The 27,962-nt window shown below is 44.3% G+C and overlaps 1 protein-coding gene across 2 annotated transcripts; it reads right to left on the reverse strand.

Moving 5' to 3' along the window:
- SLC2A10 (solute carrier family 2 member 10) lies at window positions 1-27,070 on the reverse strand. 2 transcript variants are annotated; one of them, XM_043495553.1, is made up of 6 exons: window positions 27,059-27,070; window positions 11,738-12,114; window positions 5,039-6,421; window positions 2,732-2,854; window positions 1,739-1,874; window positions 1-459 (listed from the first exon to the last, which is right to left on the reverse strand). In XM_043495553.1, exons 2-6 carry the CDS (start codon window positions 11,739-11,741, stop codon window positions 363-365), a joined length of 1,743 nt encoding a protein of 580 aa, XP_043351488.1. In that variant the 5' UTR covers window positions 11,742-12,114; window positions 27,059-27,070; the 3' UTR covers window positions 1-362. The 2 variants fall into 2 exon arrangements, with proteins under 2 accessions (XP_043351488.1, XP_038224968.1); XM_038369040.2 differs by lacking the exon at window positions 27,059-27,070 and having other exon boundaries at window positions 11,738-12,340.
- Window positions 27,071-27,962: the final 892 nt, after the last annotated feature.

Raw genomic sequence — 27,962 nt, forward strand, 5'->3', positions numbered from 1 at the left:
TTCTTGGCAAAAGTTGTGCTTTATTTCTCAAATATAAAAAACATCAATTCAACAAACAGTGGGAGGTTCCAACCTCTGAAATAATAAAAGATACCAAAGCAATGAAAGGGTCCCTCTTCAGAGTTCAGAATGCTACTGTCTATACATACAGCACATATATACAGGGACACAATCTACAGCATCGCTAACATCTGGTCTCAAGATTCAAGGCACTGCAATGAGTTCAGCGTGCTGGCTTATTGTGCCAGGTCTTTTCCTTCGAGCCAGTGACTGCCTTATGTTGAAGCTATCCAGAATAAATCTCTTGTTGTCACAGACCCTGTTTGTTTCCTGACAGTGACACTCGCTGCAGGTGGCTTCTTTCAGGAGACGCTGGAGTGCTCCACTCTTTGGTACTGAGCATGTGCAAAGTTTCCCCTTCTTCCAAATCTTCGCCTGAATGTGTTTCCTTTCAACAACCTGCCGGACAATGACTAAGGTCAGCCAGGAGCAGCTGCTGTTATCAGTGTTTTAGTGTTTACTTTTCTTCCCCTCTCAACTCATTGTGGGCACAGAATCCCTCCTTGGCATCTTCCTAAAAGACATGCTCTATCTCAACCAGAAGTTATGGGCTTGATGCAGGAAGTACTGGGTGAAAAGCTATGGCCTGTGTTATACTGGAGGACAGACTAGATGGTCCTTTGTGGCTTAAAAATCCATGACTCTACTAATTTATAAGGAGGGTGTAAATGGCAGACTAAAGTCCTTCCTCTGCATCTCCTGCAATGCCCTTCAATCCTGATCTGTGATGCCCCCTAGTCCAGTCCTGGGCTCCCCACATAGCTTGGCTAAGAGTGCACCTCAATGCTGACCTGCAGCAAGCCCTGCAATTTTCTCCCCAATTCCCCCCCCATCTTTTAATGCACCTCAGCCCTGACCTGTCACTACTGCAATAGTGTCTGAGAATAAGAATGTGAAACTGTCCAGTCTAGACTCATTCTCCGGGATGAATCAAGTACAAATAAATAAACAGCACAAATCAATCTTCCTCACCACTGACGAGACAATTCAGATTTTAGTGATTCATTCACAGACATTTTGCTGACTAGCTATCAATCTAAGGACTTGTCTATACAGGAATACTCAGAAGAGTTAATCCAAACTAATTAGAGGTGTGAATTTAAATTGTATGGGTTAAACTGCATTAAACATCTGTGTGGATGATCTCATTCACAATTGAGGCCTCGTCTACATAAGCTGCCTTGCGTCGACCTAACTATGGAAGTAGTTACACTAAAAGTTTGCTCTTGCTGGTGTAACTGCCCTACAACACTGACTTAATAACTCTATCTTCACGGGAGACATAGAGTCAATGTTGATGTACTTAGGTTGATGCAGTGTCAGTGTAGACACTGTGTTGCTTACATCTACTGTTACTGGCTTTCAGAAGCCATCCCACAATACCCCACACTGACAGTTAAATTGGTGTAAGCACTCCCAGTGAGGACATGCACTACCAAAACAAGGAGCATCATGTGGACATGCAAAAGTGATTTAATTATTGAGGCGGCTGTATGCCAGCATAACTTAGGTCAGCATAGTTTTGTAGTGTAGACATGCCCTTGGTAACACAGATCAGTTGTTTTTCGGATGAATAACTGGGGGCCTGATCCTTTGTGTACTTTACAAAGACCCCCTACTAACGTAATAGGATAGGGCCCTTTGACCTGGAAAAGAGCCAGCACCACAGTGTACATACCGTTTCCTTGAGAACTGCTGGTCTATCTCCTCTAGAGACTGTCCTTTCGTTTCCGGAACAAAAAGATAAATAAATATAACAGCTGCCACTCCCACTACTCCGTAGAGAAGAAACATCCATGACAAGCCTATGGCATCTACAGAAACAGATTCAAAAGAGAGAAAGGTTAACAAGAGATAACACCATTTGCACTTAATGTCCTTTGGCATATGAAGCAAGTTGGTATCTTGACCAAACATTAGTTGTGTTGTGTGGGGCCACTGTACTTAGAGAAGCCTGTAAAACATAGCAGAGAAACACACAAGGCCTGGATTGTGAATCAGCCAATGAGAAAGACAGCTCACAACTCCAGAACTCTAAAGTCCTGATATCCCAGTCTCTGCCTGCCAGAACTGTGTAAGCAGCAGGGATTAACCTCAGCTCCAGAGGCCAGGCAGTACCTGATGATTTTCTCAGTCTATTGTATCAGACAGCTCTGCTGGCAAGAAAAGTTGAAGAGCAAAAGGTTCCAAAAGTTGCAAACTATGTGCTTTACAGACTGATTCAGATTAGCTGCACTTGGCCAGTACATTTCCTTTGCTCACATCACAAAATAACCCAATGTGAAAGAATTAAGCAAAAGTTATGGTGTTTTTATCACCATGGATGACACAGATGCTACAGTGAGCCACTTATAGCAGAGATAAAATCAGCCTGGCTCCTATCAGAGTGGCCAAGGAATGGTGCCCTTTTGTCTCACCTGGTAGTATAGGAGGGTCCCAGTTCAGGGCTTGACTACAGAGTTACACACAGAATGAGTTCTTCACACATGAGTTGTGTCCATTCTAGTACCTAACCACCAGTAGCCTGAAATGATGCCCAATCCCCACACAGCATCCTGTGGCCAGTGGGGACATTAGCGGCCTGGTTGATTCTAGTAGCCTGACAGCAGAGAACAGAAGAGTGCTTGGACTGCATTTGGAAAGGCAAACAGGAAATGAGGACTATACATACCAATGAGATCAAGAAATGAGAGGCTGATCAGTAAATTAGCAGCCCAGTTAAAGCTGTTGCAGAAGGAAAAGGCCCTTCCTCTTATTCCAGCAGGATAGATTTCACTGAGGACCAGCCATATCACTGCAGAGAGGAAAGAGGGAAAGACAACAGCATCTTTAGGCACCTTGAGTGTGAAAGGATGTGGGAAAGTTTTAGGGCTGGATTTTACGAGGGGCTGAGCACTGGCCTATCTCTGCTCCCACTGAATTCAATGTTAAAGCTCCAATTGACTTCAACAGGAGATGCCAAGGCTGAGAATTTTTTAAAATCCCATCTTTACTATTTTGTGGAGGAACAAAATACAAATACAGAGACAACTATATGCAAAGGCCCAGGGAGAGCGACCCAGGAGGAACCTGCAGAAAAGCTCCTAAAAACCCAGTTACATGAAGCTACATTTGGGACATAAACAGGCTCAATTCTAAACAGCAGGATAAAGGCAGGAGACAGAGCTACATTTTGTCTAAAATCAGAGACACCGCTTGTGGAGATGGAAACAGTACACACAGCGAGGGTGTCTCTGATGCACAGGGAAGCCATTTCCGGAAAGATGAGCAGGGATGGCTGCTCCCTTTAGACTTGGTGGGACGTATGCAACTCAGTCTTGGAGCATCACACCTAACACTTACCCAGTCGTGTGTCTATTTTACTTCTAGGCAGCTGTTTCTATTACATGCATTTCATTTAAAAATAATAAGAACAGTATTGGGCCCCTACACCGTGCTTTTCAGCCATGGAGCTCAGTGCTTTACACAGGTGGATAAGTAGTATAAGCTCAGCTTTGCAGATGGGGAAACTGAGGCACTGCGAGGTTAACTGACATACCCAAGGTTGCACAGAAGTATGTGGCAGAACTGAGAATAGAATTCAGTTCTCCTAAGCTCCAAGGGACCACACTATCTGTCACAGAGTGCAGGACATTTCAGTATATAATCTAGGTATGTCCCAGAAATAATTCAGTATTTTGTGAAACCGTGTGTAATGGCATAAAACAACTTAAAGGTATGCTGTCTAGTTTATGAGGCCTACCGCCTTTTTACTTAGATCTTTTTAACTTCAGTAGATGTTGTTTCCTTTTCCCACAAATAAAAACTTCAATATTATTGAAAACAGAATAAATAAATGCCAGCATGCTAGCACTCACAAGCAGCCCCGCAGTAACAAATCTGGGTGCTCATGCGAGGAATTCAGTTAAGGAGCAGATGTTAGTGGGATACTTTCAAAGGGGTAACTATAAATAACAATAAATAAAAAGCAAAAATTATTCAATTTTAAAATTATTCAAAATATCTATTTAGGCAAGTATAATACAGCTTTCATTGCCTAAAATAAAAGGCAGCTGGAATGAGGATAGGTTGGGTGTGCGATACTTAAGCTTTCAACTGCGGATCACCTATCAATTATGATCCAGGCGAGTTAGGACTAAAAACCATTACCAGATGGCAAGTGTCTGGTAACACCTGTGAAATGAGCTGATAATTTCACTCCAGTTCCTAGTGGATGGGCACCCTCACCCCAGTTGGCAGTAATGACTTGTCACCTTTGCTGACTCTCTCAGAAGAGATGCAGAGGGTTGATAGGGCCATGCAGACCCAGGGACCAAATTTCGTGCTGTGAGGCACTGATGTATACTGGTCTTTTGGACAGTGAACAGTAACTATTCAAAAAACACATGAAATTGCAGATGAAGATTCAAGCCAATGCTTCTTTCTCTTATTATGCGCTGTGAGATTTTCAAATATATTTTAAAGCCTAGAGTGGACCTGCCAGCTAGAGTAAGGAAGAAGGGACTGCTGCACTGGACTGGAACTCAGGATATATGGGTTCTTCTCTCAGTTCTGCCACTGACCTCATGTGTGACTTTTGGCAAGTCACTTTGTGCCTCAGTTTCCCATCTGTAAAGTGGAGTTAATAATTTTACCCTGCCTCCCAGGGGTGTTGTGAAGATCAGCTCAATGTTTGTGAGGTACTCAGTTTCTATAGCGATGAGCACCATAGAAAAAGCTATAAATAAAATAACTCAGGGCAGAGGTAATATGTATGGGAACCTTACACTGATGCTGTACCGGACCTCCAATATGCAGAGCTGGAGCAGTATGAAATCATTCAGGTAGGCGTGAGTGTGGGGTATTTTTTCAGTTGCAGGACCCTCAGCTGCCTTGTAAAGCAGGTACATAGCAAATGTTTCCAGAGTATTATGAAGATCAGTTGTGGTTTTATACTATGGGTTATGGCAGACAGAGCATGTATAAACTCCATACTTACTTGGTCCAAATCCAATTGAGAATGCGCTCACAAAGGCCATCATGCTCAGCAAAGTAATCCAATTTAAAACCATATGTTCCCTACTGGGAGTATCACTGAAAGGAGAGCTTGTGCTTTGCACCATCTCTTCATTGGACTGACTTGGCAGGTCCATTTTCTGAGTGCGGGAAGACTCTGTAATGATCTCTCTGTTTCTAGCACTGGCAAAGGCTTTTGTAAGGCCCTCTGGTCTGGTAAGAGCAAAACCGGGACTCACTTGACTTTCACCAGTAGCTGAAGTCCGTGGGATGTACAACACAGCTGGTTGGGAGGATACTGGCTGCATGGGATGTTGTGCTATGGTGTACGAAGCATTGGGCTCTGTGGCAGTCTTACAGTCTCTGGCCTTATCCAGTGAAACAGTCCAGCTGGTGAGGCCAATAGCAGTGACGGAAACAGACATCACTACACACCCAGCAATCAGTAATACCCTTCTGCCAGCCTTATCTGCAAAAACCATTGCAATTAATGTTGCAATCACCTTCATCACCCCGAGCCCCACAGAAGCCAGGACAGCTGATGAATCATTCTGAAATCCCACGGAGCGGAAGATTTTGGAAGCATAGCACAGCACATTAGGTTGCCCGGTGAACTGCTGAAAGAGCACCAATCCCAGGCCAACCAGAGTCCTGCTTTTCATGTTGTCTCTAGACCTGAAAAGGTCAAGAAAGGAATAATGCTTCTCCTTACATGGCTCTGGCTTTGCTTCCTCTCCATCTTCACTGTTCTTCAGTTGAATGAGGCCCTTCTGAGAGTCATAGTCCCATAGGTTTAATACAACAGGCTTAGTCGGGAGGAGCAGGATACTGAGAAACTGTATGACAGTTGGTGCAAGAGCCAATCCAAACATGTATCTCCATCCCTCAGCCATGTCTGAGAAGATGTAGTTCAGGGCATATGAAAGTAAGATGCCCACGGTGATGCCAGCTTCATAGAGAGACACCAGCAGCCCTCGGTGATGTGCAGCCACCATTTCAGAGACATAGATGCAGCATGCCATGGACGACATAGAGATTGCAAACCCTACAGTCATACGTCCAAATACCAGCCAAATAAATGATTCTGCCAATGTTAGAATGAGGCTGCCACACAACAAGATTAGGTTGCTGACCAGTATCGCCCTCCTCCTTCCGTGACGGTCAATGAAGATCCCACCAACCAAAGAGGCAAGGAGAGCCCCAATGAGCAGGGAACTCACAAGGATTTCCTGTTCAAAGCAGCTGAGGTGGAAGTCCATCTGCAGTTGCAGTAAGGCACCAGAGATAATCCCCAGCTCATATCCGAACATTAACCCACCCAGGAGAGAGACTGTTGCAGGCAACAGGAGGACTAGCAATGCACGACCTGGAAAGCAAGCAAGCAAGCAATAGTGGGATTTCAAAGATTCACTCTGCTGGTTTTATAATGAAAACTCTCTAGTTACACAAAATAGAAAAAGCTGTTCTGATAAAAGGAGGCCCAGGTTTTCAGCATGCACATTTGCGCACCTAAGTTACACAAACTATTACAACAACTCGGTGTACAATTGTGATAATCACGCCTATAAACAATCAAGCATCTGTCTGGGTATGTATTTATGGAATTACAATGAGTGTGTATTCAAGCATCACAACTGTGCATGCAGTTTAGTCGTGGAAAGAGGCGCACATATTTTTGCTCACAGTTCTGAAAATGTGGGCCTGTGTGAACACAGTTAAGACTTAGCTGTAATTGGAAGTCACCAATTTATAGTGGAGAAGCTAGGGTAATTCCCCTTTAGACTGTCCAAACTATTTTGCATGTTCAACAACTTCCCAGCCAGGGGATGTAGTTTTCTCCTTTCTGTATTTTTCTGTGGATTGTGTTACCATTATGATGCTCAGTCCTCAGTTTGCAATTTAGAAGCATCTGTGTGGCTTCTTTTCACCACCTAGGAATTTCACAAATAAATCATCAGAGGAGCAAATTACTGTTTCTATGTGCTGAATACTGACACCCCTGCCTGTTAACTCTCACACCAGAGAGCCAGAAAGGACTACTTGGGCCATCCTGTGAGCCCTTTGTTGCTTGTTACCACATTTCCTCTAACTTCTTACCTAATCCCTCCTTAATTCTCTGCAACAGTCAGGCCTACCTGGGAAAAATGCATTCCATTCCCCTAAAATCCAGCATAAACTCTGACTTCCTGAGAAGATCCTTGCTCCTTGTCTTACCATCATCTTTTCATTACAAGGGACGTCCAATATTTTAGACCCAAACTTCCCCATTCCAAGACCTGACTTTTCTGTATCTGACTTTTAGTGTGGTAAACTATTTCCATCAGAAATTCTAGGTCAGGGTACTGAGGTTCTAGACAGTGTTATGCTAACACAATATTAAACTAACCGATTTTGTGTCCCCTTTCTTTCCTCTGACCATCTCCATTTTTAAGTCCCTTTACTAATGCTAATAACAGAGGCAGAGATCTCAAGGACTTACCTTTAATGTCTCCTCATCAGATGAGTGGTATCATATAGCCAGGCCCCTGTGCATTGCATGATTATGTGTGTGCAGGTAAATTGCTGCAGGAGTGTGGATTATTTTTGAAATTGCAGCACAGTTATGCTCCAGAATCTCATTAGCTAAAAGAAGTCTCTAGCCCTTATCACTGCAAGAAAGCCAAAGGGAATGCAAAACTAGGTTGGTGGTGTGTGCTTTGAGAGGTGTGAAATGCTCCAGTCACTTCAATTTAAGTCTGAGGCTGATTTAATCTTCAGCATTAACTCTTTCAATGCTGAATATTTTAGAAGGAACATAGAGCTTGTTTTTCATTGCTGAATGCAATGGAAAATGTTGGGGAGTGCATGTAGGGGCACACAGCTACTTGCTGTCAAGGGCTGCTGGAGTGGTGGCTCAATCCCTCTTACCCCCTGATTTAAAACCACCTCTATCTCTGTCCAAAAGGAGGAGACTATGAGGAAGTGCATCCTTCCCCCTACCAAAGGCCTCAGCTGTCCCCTGGTACCAAAAACCAAAGCCACTGCCCACACTTTCCTGGATGCTGAAAGGCTCCAGCTTTGCCCTGACAATCTCTACGAGGCCGAGGCCGATAGGTATGGTCAGTACAGGCAGTTGAACCATACTGAAAATAAAACAGTGGGGCAGCACAAAATAAACTGAGGCCTGGGGTAAAATCCTGGCCTGACTGGGAGCTTTCCCACCGACTTCAGTGAAAGCAGACTTTCTCGTGTGGTCTATCCACAGAGTTGCACCATTTTAATTAATGGCATGATTTTACAAAGATTGATATGACACTATATGTGTACTCTCTTATGTCAGTTTAAACTGGGTTTATATCAGTTTCACTTGCATGGGTAAATGTACAAGCAAGTTAAACCAATAAAATGAGCATGAAGACAATATAAGAGAGATCATACAAAAAAGTTGCACCGGTTTAACTAACCAGATTTCAGTTCAACTTCTGTATCTAGACAAGCTCTGAATTTAATATCAGAATAAATCAGATACACAAAGAATACTAAATGGTTTGGACTAGACTAGTGGAGGGCAGTTAGGAGTAGTTTGCTTGGCCATGCTATATAATCCCTAGGTCCCTGCCACAAAATCCTGGGGCCTCAGTCTCATCATTTAGGTCTAATGCCCCACACAGGCTTTATATATAGCCTATTAGAGTAAAATTAGGGCAGGAGTGTTCTCCAATGGTCGCAGAAATTAGAACCCCTTCATTCTATTTCTGCCTGTATCACTGATGTGACACATGGCCTTGGTCAAGTCTCTTAACTTTTCTGTGCCTCATTTTTCCATTTCTGTACAATAGGGATAATAATACAGAGCTACCTTCTTGGAAGAGGTGTTTGTGGGACTTAATTAGTATTTGTAAAGTGCTTTGAGAGCCTTGATGAGAGGCACTAGAGAAGGAAAAAACTATTGTGGGAGAACCTGACAAGTGGAAAATAAGGATGAATTTGGGCAGTGGTATTAAAATGTATTGGCTTGTAATAGAGAATTAGTTATCCTGGCCAGACTTGGGCTCTGCATATTTCTTTGTGACAAAAGCCTTAAGTTCTCTGGGCTAGGGATTGTCACTTCATCTGTGTTTGTACAGCACCTTGCACAATGGGGCCCCAAAACCTGATTGGGTATTTGGGCAACACCCATAATAATAGCACAGATAATGTTCATCACTCCAAATGACCTATTTCTCCTAAATGGTGAGATGCAGTCAGGAGTTTGTTCTGTGATATGCTGTTTTCCAGCATGTGACACTGATGCTTTGTTACTGGCTTTGCTTTAATTTAAATTACTTTTATTTTAAATAGACTATGGGAAACAAATTATGGAAACACCCACTGAAATATGGAAAAGTTTCCTCAACTAGAGCTTTATAAGATGTTTTGCAGACTGTGCTTTACAGGAAGTGTTTATATTTAGCTTCTAATTACAGTATGCAGTAAAGGTTATTTCTCAGTAAAGGCTATATTTACATTTATATGTTTTCTGTAGCATTTTGTCATGCCATTTGTATTCATTATGTCACTCATGATACATGCCAAAAACCACCCTCCATGCAGTTACCTACATTTAATCACTTCTTGCACACATGTAATATAGATAATTAGAAACAATATTTGCTCAATAAGAACAGAAAAGGGACAGGGCCATTCTACTGTACTTCTCATTATCTTGGTGGGCACTAACGATTTATGACCTTTGATTTAAATCCAGCTTGCTATTCAGTCAATTCCAATGCTGTCATGGGGGCTCAGCGACATGTGTCCCTGCACTTGGCTTTCACATTTGCACTCTTCTCTTGATTCTTTACTTAATGTCACAAGGAGGGAAAGTTTAGTGAGTTGTCACCGATGACTCTCTGTCAAGTGTGCACTCGTTCAAGTCTAGAATAGTAGTTGGTGGTGCAGATCAGGATTCAGGTAAACTGACTTTTGTACCGCTAAAGACATTATTTGCATAAGACCAGTGCCAACACTCTCAATCAATGCAACTTCCTTTAAAAAAAAGTTTAATAACTAATCTTAATTCTCAGTTGTTCTGGTCCTGCATTCAGCCCAGGAAGTGGGGCTGGGGGCAAAGTTGGCTTTAAGCCACCTTGTGTGCTCCTTGTATTCTAAGGGCAAGCAGTGGCTTCTGGCAAAAATCAGCGCCTCCGAACAACTTTAACTGATGCTCTGACTGCAAAGCCCCCTTATGGGTGTGCTAGGTGTGAGTTGCCAGTGCCCCAGACCTTGGCCATGCGCCATACATGGGGGGCTGGCAGAGAGTGTTCCAGCAGCTTGGTTCAATGGCTGGGGAACTATCTTTCACTGGGAGTTCCCCAGGAGTTGTTTCCTCCCCTTCATATCACCAGAGTGGCATTAAGGGGCTAGGGCACAGGGGAGAATTTGGCCTAATAAGTTTGCTATGAGATTTGGTAAAAAGATTTCTAAATTCAAAATTTTTCCAAAAATCAGTTTGAAATGTTCAACAATTTTTGTGTGTGTGAAAATTTCATCCTGTTTTTTGGATCCTTTCTATTAGCTACATTTTCATAAGACTTCTGGTCTGGTGGTTCCTGTCCACAAGCAGTTAGCAATAAAAAAAAAAGACACAGCTACACTTCAGCCCCCTGAGGTACAGCACCCTACACGCTCATGCCTGACTATAGAGTATCTGGCTCTGCAAAGCCTTAAAAATGGTCTGAAACTTACCAATACAAAACAAAATGTGATTTCTATGTTCAAAGGGGGTTAATGATTTTGGATGTCTCTGTTTTTGAGCCTAGATACACCCATAGGAGCTTGATTTTTCAAAAAGCGCTGAGCACCCACCCTCTGCAAAAATCAAGCCCTTTTAAGGTGTGTGAAGTTGGCACCCAAAACTAGCAGCACCCGAAATCACTAGCCTCTATTGAAAATGGAGACCAGACTGGTGTGCTAGAGTTGACTGTGAGGGTGGTATGAGGATTAAGTGAATCTAAATTAGCCAGCTGAGAATGAATGACAGTGGTTCTCTGCTACTACAGAAGAGGGAGAGGAGAGGACTTTAGGAAATCAGTGGCAATGTTGTAAGGAAGGTAGTATCTGGGGTAATCAGTAACAGTTCATTTAACATCAAGCCTGATAGCTCATGAAAGCTGGGACATGGGTTGATGGGTCTCAGGCCCATTCCTAGAGGACAAGAATCCCTATTACAAAAGCCACCAGCTCCAACCGGTGGCAGCCTCAGCAGAGAGCCCACGGACTGAGAGGGCCACGGAATCTGAACCCTCCAGCTCGGAGGGGGGTGGGGGGTGGGAAGCTGCCCTCACTGCCCCTGTCATTGATTAGGTAACGGAGTGATCCCTCCTCCGGGCTGCGTATGTGTGAATTCAACCCAGCCCCCTTCACAGCACCAAAACTCCAGGGGGGACCTCACCCACAGATCCATCTCTCCTCCACCCCCACAAAGCCGGCCAGGAAGCACCGTTCCTTAAACCATCCCCCTCCCGCAGGCGGGCTGTGAAATCCGGGCTGGGGGGGAGGAGGTCCCTGGGGCTGGGAGAGAAGCAGCCGCAAAGCGGGATCACCAGCGCAGGCGAGTGACAAAGCAACCCCCAGCCCGGCCCCCTGCATTCCGCCCCGAGCCAGCCAGCCCGGCACGCCCCGCTGCGCCCCCAGCCCATCGCCGGGCGGACATGGCACTTACCCATGGCGATGCGAGAGGCCGGGGAGTTCGGCTCAAGTTTGTTTCCAAACAGCCAGGGACAATCCAGCAGGGAGTGGGGAGTAAAACCCAGACCGACGGATTCAGGTCCCTCCGATCATCTGTGCCTGGGGGGGATCCGCCCCCGCTGCAGCACCAGCCCTGAGCAGGGGGGCTCTGAACCAGACCCGGAGCGGAGCGGGGCTCCCCGTCTCTGGACCGGGGATCCACATCCAGGCTCCCCGGGCAGCCAGCCACTAAAGTCCCGCACTCTTCCCGCCTGGGGCGGGGTGCCCGCTCTCCCCCCCCCCAGTCTGGGTGCCCCAGGCTCGGGCACGCCTCGCCTGCCACGATCCGGCTCGAAACTCCCGCCCCAGAAACTTTCCCTGCCCCGCCAGCCCCACTAGCGCCCGGCAGCGCTGAGCCAGGGGGTGCTGCTGCACAGCGCCACGTTGCTACAGCCCTGCCTACTGCCGCTGGGATGACGGAGCCTGGGCGTTGTAGTCCTGGTTCCCCGGCCCGGGGACAGTAGCCTCGCCAAGGGCTTGGTGGCTGTGCAGAGCCCGGGGCGAGCAGCCGCCGGCAGAGCTCCCAAGAGCTCGCTCTGTACCGCCCCCTTCCCCTGTAATGGGATATGCCCTCTCTCCTCCAACACTGAACACACTCTCCGTTGCAGGGAATTATTGTTGAGCCTCTTCCTTTTGCGATGAAGGATTTTTGCAAAGTGAGTTCCAAGGAGGCAGCTTAAATCTCATGCATGATCCCGGCCCTCCCTTGTTCCCTAATAATGGGGTGCGGGTGTCTCTGGGGATGTGGGGCGCAGTGTAATCAGGCTGTGACAATTATGAATATTATGAAGGAGATTTAAGCTGTCTCATCAAAAACAAAAACACAAACCCTTGCAAAGCGCATGGCACATCCTCACTGTTCCTCTACAGCTGGGATTGTGGTTGTAAGGCCTTGGGACCTGGATCTTTTCTTCGCAGCCCTCTGTGAAGGCCCTAATACACTGGTGATGTTATAGGACTGATAGATGAGAAATAAAGTAAACCATAACAGTTAATAACACCTGACCTTGCACGTTTTCTAGTGCTCCTGCTGAATGTATCAGGACTCCTGACTTGTACCTAAATGCTCAAGTTCTGAAGCTAAGCTTTTATTGGTGCATTTCTAATTGCTCTAAATGCATGGATCCAGGGCAGAGTAAGACTTTCTGCTGGAATTACAGATCTACATCAAACCTCAGCCCTAAATATAGTATATGCTATATATCATTTTAGCTTGGTGCCTGTGAAATGCTTAGCTGCTGATTGCAGGGGGTCTGGTAGCTCTGACAGGAAGCCTTTGCTTCTAGAGGACTGCTTCAAAACCAATGCAAATAACCAGATCAAGTGGAATAACCAGAAGAGATTGGCAACTGATGGTTCTTTGGTTCTGCTTTGGGTTGGAAAGGGGTGTATATTACAAAAAACAATCCAGCAGGACAGAGATAAGGAAGATTTCAATGTCAAGGGCTGTCACCATTTGCTAGCACGTAGGCCCCATTAGGCAAAGTACTTCAGTAGTGCTTAGCTTTAAGCATAAGCTTAAATTCATCTCTGCTCAGCAAAGCACCTAATCACATACATAAAGTGAATGTAGTGAAGACAATGGGACCTAAGCCGCTGGTTCCTTAAATCAGGGCTTAAACTCACACATCCAAAACCAAAACAAATAACCCAATCTTTAAACACAGGGTTTTACAAAATCAAATATGAATTTTCATGATTATTTTAATCCAATGAAAATATTTCCCCTCAACGCTATAAACTCAAACCATAGAGTATTAGGCTTGTGCATGAGAGTCAGAACATGAAAGTAACTATAAAAAGTGAAACTAACTAGCCAAATTTAATCCACCCAAAACTGAGAGGACTACAAAAGCAAACAAGTTGGATAACTAATGAAAAATACATTTGATTGTAAAGATGATTTCAATGTTAATAATCTCAGGCGTTATTTACCTTAGCAGGGAATTCTAGATAAATATTTAAAAAGCACCCTTTTTATTCAGATAACCATGATGGTACCCAGCTCTTTTTCAGGAAAAAATGTGTTAAGTCTCTGCTCCCAAGGAATCCAGTACTGCCAAATCTCATGATTTAACTGCGGGATTCACAATTTCCCCCTCCTTAAAGTCATAGGTTCCTGGACTCATATGACTAGAAAGAATATCAGCTTTCTCTTTCTTAAAAGGAAGTTTTTAACTTTTATGGTTGTGGAGTAAACGTTGATATCATGAATGCTAAAGGCTCAAAAAACAGCAGGAAACTAAAAAGAATTTCAGATTTACTATTTTAAAATATCTAATGATTTTTAATCCAGTCTTATGATTTTTGGAGGCCAGACTTATCATTTTTGTACACTTGAGACTGGCAATATAGGAAATTCTACATCTTTTCAGCACTGGATATGACAACATTTTGGAAAGTAGGTTGTAGGCCATCTGGTTTGAAACTTGAACTTGATCAAAGACTTGTTTTTGTTCCCTCTCAAAGACACAGATCTAGTCTATTTTTAGAAGTGTTTCAAGTCATCCACACATTTTACAGATTAAATATACACTTCCCATTCATCATCTCTAGTTTCAATTGCAAATTAAGTATTTAAAACTACCACTTCAAAATTTTTGTATCCAGAATAAACTGACACCTGCACAGGGACCTTATGAAAGATAAAGAATGGCTTCAAACACTGAAAATGACCAATAAGATCAACAACATTCAAGGAAGCAGCTTTTCAAAGGGATTAAGGAATGAGAGTTGAAGGATTTGGTAACCATAGCAACTGTTTCAGTGATGCTAATAATCATGCAATTAAGTAATATACTTTAAAAGCCAGACCATAAATTGTGAGCATTTTCAATCAGCTTTAATCACTGTAGGACAGAAAATCATACAGTTTTACAATATGAAATGTATACACAGCATAAATTTAGCCCAAATCACTGGGAGATTTTTTCTTGAAATTAGGATTCTCTTGAGAATGGGTTATCCTGTGTGGAAGTAATCAGGGGAGTAAAATGGGGCCAGGGTCAATGATGCTATGACAGTGCAGGAGATCCATGGTTTTCTAATTAATGTAGAAATACTATATGTTAAGGGGCTGATGTAAAATTCTGATTGCTCTTATAGCACTCAGAGCCAAAATGTTTTGTTCTAGTTGCTAATTAAGTATCTCCTTATCCTGGAGCTATGTGTGTGAGACTGATTGACCATTGTGATGTCTATTCTGAACTCTGGGAACACACTGAAAAATTTGGGGTGCTGCTGGTGGATGCCCTGTGATTTTCTCTGTATACTCTGTCATCCAGAATGCAGTCGTGGAGCTAACAGGGTTATTATAGGGGAAGTGCACCCACTAGGTGGCCCTGAGTTGTCTGTGTGGTGCCTTTTCAAGTATATTATGCAATTGACAAACGGAGGTATATGACATGGATTTTCACACAGGGCTGGAGAGAGAGCCCGCCCCGCACTCATTTGGCAGTGGTGGCTCCTGTCCAGTGGGGTTGGGCTGGCGCCCTGTTCCGGGCACTGTAACATGGTGCTCACAGTTGCTTGGTTCTGTGACCCTGTGCACCATGTTGCAACGCCACTCTCAAATTTGGCTTCGGCACCCATCTGTCATGATGGAAGGGTGGCCAGGCCAAACCTGAATGGCCTGGAGAAGGGAGCCAAGCCCAGGAGCTGCCATGCAGGATGAGCATGGGGTGGTCTTGTCAAGCTGTCTGGAGTGGCTCAAGAGCATGAGTACCAATCTCGGGGCAGACTGTTACAAACCAGAGCACAAACCCCAAACTGGTTGTGAGCTCTATACTGAGATTTCACCAACCAAGCATCAAGTGTGAACTGCTCAAACACTACAATAGCCTTAACATGGAGTCACAGACAGTCCCCTTGGGTACCCCAATCTATCTTGCCACCTATGCAAGCTTGCCTTTGCGATAGATGGTCTCTTATGCCAAAAATTACAACAATGTTCAGGTTACGTCCAGTCCCAAAGCACCAGCCATTTACCCCAGGTCAGTTGTACCTTAGATCTCTCACCAAAGGCAATGCGTGTAGCCCACCCTATAACAAACTATCTAAAGATTTATTAACTAAGAAAAAGAAATAGGAGCAATATTTACAAAGTTAAAGCACGTAAAAATACATTGAGTTGTAGTCTTAGATTCCAAAAGGTGGTAGAAGTTTTTATAATAAGCAAGGTCTATATGTCCTGTAGGGCTAACCCGGACAAGCATGGGGATATTTTGCATATGTTTAGTAATCCTTGCCCCTCAAAGTCGTAGCAGCATAAAGATACAGTTTTTTCTTGTCAGGAATTTTGTTCCCTTCCCCCAGAATTCAAGCTGATGGACGAGTCATCATGCAGGTTTCCTCTTCATGGGTGTGTGTGTGTGGGGGGGGCAATCAACAAAGTCTTTTGTCTTCTGATGTTTGTCTGGTGTCTATGGGCCTTCTTTTGTTGGGCAGGAGATAACACCTTATGGCAGGGTGGACTAAGTCTGGAGGCACCCTGCTGGAGGCCTCATGGCCCTGCATCACCCTGTCCCAGAATAGAGCAGAGAGAAGTCCTCCAGGCAGCCTAGGGTGGCTGTAGAAGAGTGGCCAATCAGAAGGGCTGCTGGACTGACCAATAAGGGGCCAGAAGGGCCGGATAAAAAGGAAAGTAGCAGAACAGAGCCTTCAGTTGCTGTGTGGAGCTTGATGAGGGAGGACTGGATGCTTGGCTGGCTAGATGAACAGCAGGACTGCAGAGAGGTCACCAGACAGAACAGAGCCCAGTGAAGGCTGCCAAAGACCTTGTGCCTGGTTGGCTGGATAGAATAGCAGCAGAGCAATCAAAAGGTCAGTGTGGGCAGGCTGAGCCTGGGGGACTGAGCACAAAACCTGGCCTGACCAGACTGGGGTACTGAGATGGGCCCTGGCTGGATGTCTGAAGAAGGTAGTGCCTCTGCAAAGAAGCCTAAAAGCTATGGCCCCATACTAGGGCTGTGATAAGAACTTGGGAATCTATACCCTGGAAGCGGGGACAGCGTGTGCAGCTTGGCCGGATGGCTGAGCTGCTGAAGACCAGCCGAGAGGACCAGTGGCCGGGGAGTGCTCGCAAAAGGTAGGTGCTACCCTGATGTAAGAACAAAAAAGAAAAGGGAGCTATCCACAAGAGGGGGGTGTCCCCCCCCCATGAAAAGAACTGTTTACAAGCACTCTTGGCCAGAGAGAAGGGGGTATGCACGAGAGGTGAGTGCTGATGCTGTTACATACCTCCTATGGCAAATTGTATTTTACGCTTGGCAATACTTCTCTCCTGACTAGTAATTTACAGTTATAAAGAAAACACTTTATAACATGGGATACAGATATTTGAGTGAGATTAATACATTCAGTAATTTACAAGCATTTCATAAAGTCTAAACACAAAACACATTATTATAACGCTAATACCTATTTTAACACACAGGTAAGTCAGACTGATTGATTACAGCTCTACAATGTACAATTGAGGCCTAGGGGCCTTGGCATGAGCTGGCACCTGGTCTGCCAGCATCATAAGGTTCACTCACCAGCCCTCTCACTCCTAGGGCCTCCCATGTGCACCAGGCCAGGATTAGGATTGTAGTGCTGTGACAGAAGGTGCTGCTGCAGGTGTTTGGTGCCCCATCAATGAGGTGAGGAGAATGTGGTGGAGAAGCGCACCCATTGAATAGGGAGAATACATCAACACTGACTGAGTTCAGTGGATTATGATGCATTTAAAACTTTACTTGTGTGCATACAAGTCTCTTTTATTTACTTGTAAATAGCTAGCTACACATTTTTGTTCTGAGAGATTTGTAGGCTTAGGCTAGCTTAATGGTGAAAGCTAAACTAGATATTATCTGTACAGCTTTAGCTGATGTGGGGAATGAAACCAAATGGTCAATTAATTGGAGTACTGGAGAACCACCAGGAGAGTCTTCTGCGTGGGGATGTTTTTTTTAAAAAAAACTAAATGTAAAGCCAGTAGGTATAATTGAAAATAGTACCACAAACAACCCATTGGCCCCTTGGTTGCAAAACCTGGCTCTGCCACTGCCAGAATAGAGGTAGGGTTCCCTTGAGTTTGGATTCTCTCTTTGGGGAGCAGTTATAGCACATTTCTTCTGATGGATTCCTGAATTTCTTCTGAGACTTAAATTATTTCATTGTGTGAAATGGAAATAATGGCTTTTCTGTGACTTTTCAGCAAACTGTTCAGGTATCTGACCTGCCAACACAAATCTGCTCTTAAATATCCTGGAAGGATCCTGTTCTCTGGCAGGGTAATAAAAACATTAACTACCTAAGATAGCCAGAAGGTGTGGCTCTGTGGGGGGGAAAGTTTATGGTTTGCTTACATAGAGGCAGGTGAGAATACTTCAATACGTTTGGCTGGTGCATCAACATTTCACTCAGCTGTGTGTCACGACCCTTTCAAACTAAACCATGAGGAACTGATACAATATTCAGTGGGAATAATTGAAAATGTGTGTTAAACAATCCTTTGAAAAGCAACCTGAAATGTTTCTTTGCAGTCTGAAGGTTGTGTAAATAACAAACTTTTGTCTTGTACATGTAAAACCTATATTCTGAACCTGATCCAAAGCCCACTGAAGTCATTGGAAACACTCCTATGGGCTTTAAATTATACCCTCTTTGTGCAGCTGCTGTAGCACATAACTCCATGAATTAAAGGTTTTGTGTGGTCTTTCATGGAATGGGTCTTTAGGGACCTGGAAGGGTCATATCTATAGTGACAAGTCTGTGGCCACTTGCAGACACAGCATTAGTTCCTAAGGATCCTGCAAAGGAAGAGAGGCTCATGCCTCCTGTTCTTTAGCATATTTCTTGTCCTCCTCACCATGATCTTCCCTGAGGTGTTTCTCTCGTGATCATCGGGCTGTATGTCTTGGCCAATCCACTTCCCTGTTTGATTCTTATCTTTCTCTTGGCCTGTGGATTTCAAGTGAGCAAGGCTGCATTCCAGCTACAGAACCAAATAACAAAAACACCAGGCATAAACCACAAATATGTATTTCTTGAGTTGTTTAGCATTTAAAATTCAAACTGCAGTTGGTAACAATAACCCAGTTTGAATGTGCTCTACTTTGCTGAACTATTCATGAACAGGCTTCAGAGTAGCAGCTGTGTTAGTCTGTGAGCTGTAGCACACGAAAGCTTGTGCTCAAATAAATTTGTTAGTCTCTAAGGTGCCATAAGTCCTCCTTTTCTTTATTCGTGAATAGTTGCACTGTGCCTCAAGGCAGTAGCAGCTAGAAACAGACATTACAATCACAAATGAAAACAAGGAGTGGAAATCCATTTATCAAAGAAGGAATCCCCAGTGATCTAGCAGGTTCTCCCCCCACAAGGTGGATAATTTAGCCCCAAATCTGTAACTTGTTCGTTTTTTTCACTTTGTCATTGTAATAAGTAAAATGGTTTAAAATAAGGGCAGAACAGAAGTTAAGCTACACTGTTTTGTAGTCGGCTATGGGAAGTTTATTAGAAGAAATATTTGTTCTTGTAACCAAACTCAGCAAGTTCAGGTCCTTCTTTGTTTTAGAGATGACAATAGTGCAAAGTAAGTCAGGGTTTGTTTACTCACAACAGTTGTACCACTCTAACTATATGGGAAGAGTTAAAGCACTATCCCCCTAGCATGGAGACAGTTATATTGGCATAAATGTGCTTTACAGAAGTATAGCTATTCCAATACGAGAAGGGGAATAAGCTATACTAGTGTAAGCCACCATTACAGCAGTATAACTGCAGCCACACAAGTGGTTGTACCAGGATAACTACTTCAGGAAAAAATTACCCCCCCCCCCCAGCCAACTTAGTTATACTGATACTAGGAGAAGGGCCATGCTGAGGCTTGGGGTAGCTGACTCCTGTCTGTATAAAACTCTCAGTTTGCCTAATTCCCATTTGACCAGCTTTGAGAATCTCGGCCTTAGGCCAGGTCCACTAGGAATGCTTTGCCAGTATAGGAATACTGGTGTACTTACACCTGAGGAGTGTTTTGCCAATATAGTATCTACGCTATGGAGGCTACAGTAGCACAGCTACAGCAATGCCATAGTACTAGTGTAGATGGGTCCTATGTTGACGGAAGGGGTTCAAGAGGCGGTAGCTGGGTTGATGGAAGAATTCTTCTACCACTGTAGCTGGGTCTACATCAGGGGTCAGGTCGGCTTAACTACAGTGCTTAGGGGTGTGAATTTTTCACATGCCCTGAGCAATGTAGCTAGAGCAATCTAAATGTTAAGTGTAGACCAGGGCCTCGGTAGACTTATTCCAGCTCCTGCAAGTGGGAAAACAAACAGGTCTGTCAAGCAACTAAAAAAAATGAATTTCCATTAATTGCACTATTAAACAATAATAGAATACCATTTATTTAAATATTTTTGAAGTTTTCTATATTTTCAAATATATTGATTTAAATTACAGCATGGAATACAAAGTGTACAATACTCTATATTTTTTGATTACAAGTACTTGCACTGTAAAAAAAACAAAATCATTAGATGAATTCAAAATACTAATTCAAGTACTGTAGTGCACTCTCTTTATCATGAAAGTTGAATTACAAATATAGAATTATGTTCAAAAAACTGCATTAAAAAATAAAACAATCTAAAATTTTAGAGCCTGCAAGTCCATTCAGTCCTAATTCTTGTTCAGCCAATCAGTCAGACAACAAATTAGTTTTCATTTGCAGGAGATAATGCTGCCCTCTTCTTAATTACAATGTCACCAGAAAGTGAGAACAGGTGTTCTCATGGCACTATTGTAGCCAGCGTTGCAAGACATTTACATGCCAGATGCACTAAAGATTCACTTGTCTCCATCTTCAACCACCATTCCAGAGGACGTGCATCCATGTTGATAGGTTCTGCTCAATAACAATCCAAACCAGTGCAGATGACACATTTTCACTTTCTGAGTCAGATGCCACCAGCAGAAAGTTGGTTTTTTTTTTTTCCTTTTTTGGTGGTTTGGGTTCTGCAGTTTCTGCATCAGTGTGTTGCTCTTTTAAGACCTCTAAAAGCATGCTCCATACCTCATCCTCTCAGATTTTGTAAGGCATTTCAGATTCTGAAACCTTGGGTTGAGTGCTGTAGATATTTTTAGAAGTATCATATTGATACTATCATAAATATAAAGGGAAGGGGAAACACCTTTAAATCCCTCCTGGCCAGAAGAAAAACCCTTTAACCTGTAAAAGGTTAAGAAGCTAAGATAACCTTGCTGGCACCTGACCAAAATGACCAATCAGGAGACAAAATCCTTTCAAAGCTGGAGAGGGGTGGGGAAAACAAAGGGTTCTCTCTGTCTGTGATGCTTTTGCCAGGACCAGAGCAGGAATGCAGGTTAGAACTCCTGTAAAAAGTCAATCTAGTTAAATATGCATTTAGATTCTGTTTTGTTTAAATGGCTGATAAAATAAGTTGTACTGAATGGAATGTATATTCCTGTTTTTGTGTGTATGTATATATATGTTTTTTTTGTTTGTTTGGTGACTTAAGGTTTTGCCTGAGGGTTTCTGTTTTGAATCTGATTACCCTGTAAGATATTTACTATCCTGATTTTACAGAGGTGATTCTTTTACTTTTTTCTTTAATTAAAATTCTCTTTTAAGAACCTGATTGCTTTTTCATTGTTAAGATCCAAGGATTTGAGTTTGTGCTCACCTATGCAAATTGGTGAGGATTTTTATCAAGCCTTCCCCAGGAAACGGGGTGTAGTGCTTGGTGGGGGGGGGGGGGGATTTTGGTGGGGAGACGTTTCCAAGTGGACACTTCCCCTGTTCTTTGTGCACCACTTTGGTGGCAGCTTTTAACTCAAGTTGGTAAGAATAAGCATAGGGGGTCTTTCATGCAGGTCCCCACATTTGTACCCTAGAGTTCAGAGTGGGGAAGGAACCTTGACAGATACTTTCTTTGTGTTTTGTCAAATCTGCAGTGAAAGTGTTCTTAAAATGAACATGTGCTGGGTCATCATCAGACTGCAACAACATGAAATATATGGCAGAATGTGGGTAAAACAGCAAGGGACATACAATTATCCCCCAAGGAGTTCAGTCACAAATGTAACAAATGCTTTTTTTTTTAATTGGCATGTCCCCTGGACTGGTGGCTGAAGCATGAAGGGGCATGTGAATGTTTAACATATCTGGCACACAAATACCTTGCAATGCCAGCTACAAAAGTGCCATGCAAATGGCTGTTCTCACTTTTTGGTGACATTGTAAATATGAAGAGCAGCATTATCTCCTGTAAATGTAAACCAACTTTGTCTTAGCGATTGGCTGAACAAGAAGTAGGACTGAATAGACTTTGTTTTGTTTTTGAGTGCACTTTGACAAAGATTGTACTACAGTACTTGTATGAGGTGAACTGGAAAATACAAATATTTTCACTGTAAAAAAGGATAAACCAAAGAAATAGTAATATACATTTTAATTTCAATTACTACACAGAATACAATATATGGAAATGTAGAAAAATATCAAATTTCAATTGGTATTCTATTTAACAGTGCAATTAAATCTGCAATTAATTGTAACTTTTAATCACTATTAACTTTGAATTAATAGCATGAGTTAACGGCAATTAATCGACAGCCCTACAAATAAAATCAGTAAAAGCATAGTTTTGCCAGTATAACTGTCTACAGTAGAGGCTTTTGCTGGCACACATGTGTCAGTCATAAATCACACCTCATTACACCCCTGACCAACATAATTGTGCTAGCAGAAGTCTGTAGTGTAGACCTCACCCCATTCTTCTAAATAAATCCTGGAAAGAGTTGTCTGTATGAACTCCATCCTGCTAGATGCCAAGTGATCTCAAAGTCGATGAGAATTAAGGGGTCTCAGCCCCTTACAGGATCAAGCTCTATTTCTATTAGCTTGGCCTGCAAGAATTGAATTAAAAAAATTACATCATTTATAAAAGGAGGATTGCACATAACTGTCAAGGGGAACAAAGTTCCACAAGTAAAAGACATTAAAGTCCATGCCTCAGTGCAATTCTCCAGGGTGATACAAAATGTGTTTTTGTTCCAATAAAATATTGGGTGATACTATAAACTGCTCCAGATTATTTCCAAAGGCTGCATAACCGTTTATTTTCTTTATGAAAATAATAAGAGTAAAAATGGAAGAAATGTTTCCTCTTGAACATTTTGGAAAATCCAGAGGAGGATGTTGGTCAGCATGAGGATAAATGGCTTAGTTTGCCATAATTTAATGAAAGGGTTACATGCTATTTGTGTGTAGGTATGGCCTGGCCTGGCTATAGAATTATGACAGAATAACTACATTGCTCTGGGATGTGAGAGGGGAAAAAAAAAATCTACACCCAAAGTGGCATAGTTAAGATGACCAAGTCCTTGTGTAGACAGTGCAGGGTGGATGAAGAACTCTTCCATTGAACTAGCTAGCAGCTCTTGTGGAGGTGGGTACTTGCATCAACAGGTCAATCCCTCCTTTCTGTGTGTGGGTTTTTTTTAAAAAAAAAAAAAAAAAAAAGCTGTGAGACTGTTTTGGAGCTAGTTGAGAACTGGGAACACCCAGAGCTGATAAGCTTGAAATGTACATAAGGTGAGGATACAAGCAATTGGTCCTTGTATGATCTGTACCTTGTCCAAACCAATTTAGATTCAAGAATAGATGTTTTAGTAGCCTAGAAAAATGTATCTAAAGTGTACAGTTTGATACAAATGATTTAAAATTATATCACCTTGTACCTAAACCCCTTGAGTCTGAGCCTGGTTTGCATGGGCATAGCACTATTATATGCTTAACAAGGTAACCCGAGTAATGAGCTGGAGTTGAACTGAGCTTTTGGATCCCGAGGAACTGGATGAAGTGTTATCCAGACCACCTCATCCAGTTCTGGGAGAAGTCAATTGGAAGAGATTTTGGACAGAATCCCAACACATGCATAGGCTTGTGTGTGTAAATTCTGCCCAGAGCACTATGAAAAATCAGAGCTTTTTTTAAAATAGTATTTGCAAAATGGGAATGCAGATTTTTCCTGGCTAAATGCTAGAGCATCCTGTGTAAATGGCCTAAGACAAATGGACTTAAGACATAATAAGAGAAGGAAGAACCACAGGGTAGATTTCTTTTATCATCCAAAGCTGTTACTGATAGCTTGTAAATATTTCCCCAGCATGACCCCACCACATGAAGCTGAAGTAAGTTGTGTGGAATGTGTTAATAAAATAAACATCTGAAACAGAAACAAATGATGTGGTAGGGAAAACAAGGACAAAATGGACTTGAAACATTTGGAAATGTAACAATCTAATTTAATTTATATGGACTGGACAAAATCTCTTGTACAGCCTATATCTCCTGAAGAACATAAAGAATACCCAGTATGTGCAAATAGCCCAAGGGAGTAGTGGGTTGCATTGTGTGCCATTAAAATTCACTTGTGGTGTTGAGACCACAAGCTGTTACAAATTAAGCAGTTGGCTAGAAGCCTCCAATGTATTTAAAACATCTGTAAAAGATTAATGAGTCTTGTTCATGCCTCTGTCCCAACACCTCATATTCTTAAGAGATATTGCTATGATACAACTATGGCATAAATAATGTGTTCTATTCAAGATGGGTCATGTGAGGTATCATTGGAAAGCATTTGCTGAATATGATTATTCTATTTGTATGCATGTATCATTTCTGTATCTGATAGGAATATTGACTATAACAATTACAATTGTTTACACCTGGGGAACACCCACTAGACAGTAGGCAATCAGCCTGGATGGGCCATTATGGAGAACAATAGGACTCTGAAGATGCTAATCTCCCACTTTCCTAAGAAGCTTCCTGGGGTGCTGCTTTGACACTGCAGAGTCATGTGATCGTCACCTGGAACTGGACTCCATCTTGGCCCAGGATGACTGCTGAGGACATCTAAGAAACAAGGGTGGGCGGGGAGGAGGGAGAAGAGCTGAGTCTGGGCCAGAAAAGGTGTCTGGCCTGTGAAAGAAATGCCTAAACCTTACTTAGGGTGAGGAAATTACTACTTGTAACCAGTTTCTTTAATGTATTAAACTTTGCATGTTTTTATTTGCTCAGTAATCTGCTTTAGTCTGTTTACTATCCCTTATAAACACTTAAAACTACCTTTTGTAGTTAATAAACTTGTTTTTGTTTGTTCTAAAACCCAGCTTGTGGAATTCATAACTGGGGGGGAGGGAGGGAGGCAAAAAGCTGTGCATATCTTCCTCCACATTGAAGGAGGGAGCGGATTTCATGAGCTTGTGCTGTACAGAAAACTGTATAGCATAAGACAATAACATTTCAGATTTGCACCCCAGAGGGGGTGTGCACTTGAGTGCTGGGCAATCCCCAAGCTGATTCTTCCCATACAGAGCTGATGTCAGTATTTGTCTTTCTGCAGCTGGGCATGTCCCTGTGTGTGTGTATGTGCGTGTGCTAGAGGAGGCTTGAGGGCCTGGCTTAACAGGACAGGGTGAGGGACCCCAGGCTGGTGGAACAGGCAGGCTCAGTGAGACCCCAGTACATCAGGTAACACCCCAAAGGGTAGGTGGATGTAACCCATCACAGCCTCAACACCAGCAGTTCTTGAACTGTGTGGGTTGGGAGCCCGAAGTGGGTCACAATCCTGTTTTAATGGGGTTGTCAACGCTAGCATTAGACTTACTGGGGCCTGGGACTGAAGCCAAAACCTGAGCCTCACTGCTTAGGGCCACAGCTGAAGCCTAAGCCCCAGCAACTGGGGCTGAAGCCTGAGCCCACTTCCTACTTGGGGTGGTAGGGCTCAGGCTTTGGCAGTGGGCACCCCACCCCCACCTGGGGCAGCAGGTACTGGCAGCCTCAGATCTCTGTCCCTCCTCCTGAGGTCATGTGCCATGACCCCCTTTCAAACATTACTACAAGGAAGTCCAAGAACCCCTGTTCTCATGCACCTGCTCTCTCTCTCTTCCCCCCCCCCCCACTAACACAAGGCCCTCCTCAGCCAGGAGCTGTAGGGGTAGCCAACTGAAGATGTCATGTGAGCACTATAGAGCTGAATTAGCTTACAACATTGGCAGGATTCCAGAGAGTTGATAGCACTTCACTATTTAACTTTTCCATAAAGTAACCATTAACTGTCAGCACCATGAATGATTGACTCCCTTCCAGGCCAACTTTCCAAACCTTTACTTATTGGGGAGGGGGAGCTGGAACTAAGCTGATAAGGTGGAAAACAAGCATCTTACTTAACCTTAGCTGACATCTCTTCCCCATCTACTTCCTCTGTGTCATACATCCCAGCACCAAGTGTGGGCCTAGCTAACCGAGGCCCTGATCCCATAAATGATAAAGCACAGGCACACTGATGTGCCTGCTGAGATCTCCATTGACTTCAGTGAAGCTCTGTGTGTGCACAGCAGAATGCCTCTGCAATATGGATTGCAGGATCGGGGCCCCAGATTGTAAGCTCCTTGTGACGGACGCTGTGCCTTCAGTCTCCAGGGACGCCTATGGTACTATATGCAAATGTCCCATTCAAGGGCAGTGAGTGTTATGGGCCTGTGGTGCCTGAGCTCCAGCAAATTCAGGGCCTGGGGGGGCCAGGCTCCACCAATGTTCAGGGCTGGGTCTCACCCCCACATACATCCCCTGGTCCCGCCTGCTGCCCCTGCATGCCACACCCAAGTATCCCTGCCTGCCCTGGGCAGTGGGTGGCTGGCCCCTGCAGCTCCACGCTGCCTCCCTCACCGGCCGCTGCTACGTCCGGCTCCAAGGCAGCAGCGCTGGGAGCAGGCTGAGGCAGCTGCTGCGCTGGAGGAGGGGAGGAGCGCACGGCAGCCCCCACACCCTGGCAGCTGACTCCAAGTCAATTCTGCGGAAGCGGGGGCTTATCCTGGCTGGACCTCCCAAGCAGCAGCTCGGGGGGGCTTGGGTGAGTGTCAGGCCAGGGAGAGAGGGGGGCCCCCCTCCCCTGGAGCTCACTGCTGGTGGGGGGAGGGCTGGGGGAGTCATCCTCCCTGGCCCCCAGCCCCAGGGCAACCTGCCTGCTGTGCCCCAAACTCCTCATCCCTGGCCCAGCCCCACACCCGGCACCACAACCCTCTGTCCCAGCCCAGAGCCCACGTCCAGAGCCTGCACCCAAATTGCCTCCTGTACCCCAACACCCTGTCTCAGCTCAGCCAGCACCCAAACTCTCTCCCAGAGCCTGCACCCCAAACCCCCTCCTGAACCCAGAGCCTGCACTTCCTCCTGTACCCCAACCTCCTGCCCCAGCTCAGAGTCTGCACCCAGCACACAAACTCCTTCCCAGAGCCTGCACCCCTCCTGCACCCAACCCCCCTCCCAGAGCCTTAGGCACGTGTGTTTGTGGGGGGACTTGGAACCATTTTAGACACCACCAAAAATTATCCAAACTGACGCCCCTGGTCACATTCTATTAATTTAAGGCTAGATAAAGCCTGGCCTTCATGCTAGCAAGCAGTTGGAAGGCTCAGGGTGAGCAGGAGCCTTCCTTCCTCTTTGTATAGCCCATAGGAGAGCCTGGCACAGCTGTTTTCCCTGTGCTCTGGGGAGTGCAGGGACCACCGTGCTCTCCTGGGGGCACAGAAGAGCTCCAAGTGGGTGGGAAGGAGCCAGGGCAATAACTCTGCACACACTGGAAATTGTGCACCTCGAAAACGGTATAGCAGCAGGGCTACTTCCCCTACTACAGGCCGGAGAGCTCTGAGTGGCATTCTGCCTCCCGGAGTTCCCTGCTGGGGTAGTGCAGCAGGACTGCGCCTTGAAGAACTGTAAGCTCTAAGGGTAGGAAGCGGCGGCTTCTTGTCTGTGCCTTGTGAAGCATGGAGCATGACTATTGGATGATTAATGACTATTAATGACTAAGCATTGGAATGACTAATCCTAGCCCTGCCCATTTACCCTCTATTGCAGGTCCCAATCAGCAGCTCATAGCAAGGCTCTCTGTTCTGTACGGAATAATTCATTCCTTTGCGCACACACTTTCTGGCGTGCTCTTCTGCATATCACATCCAAGAGCTCTCCTGCTCATGGTGACTTCAGTGAGGTGCTGGGGGTCAGGGTCCTGGCAGGGAGCATGGGGGAAGGTGTGGGCACCATGCTTTTATCCCTGATGAGATGGGACAGCAGAGATGCAGGCAGTACC

This window comes from Dermochelys coriacea, chromosome 13, assembly GCF_009764565.3.
Source record: "Dermochelys coriacea isolate rDerCor1 chromosome 13, rDerCor1.pri.v4, whole genome shotgun sequence".
NCBI classification, from domain to species: Eukaryota; Metazoa; Chordata; order Testudines; family Dermochelyidae; genus Dermochelys; species Dermochelys coriacea.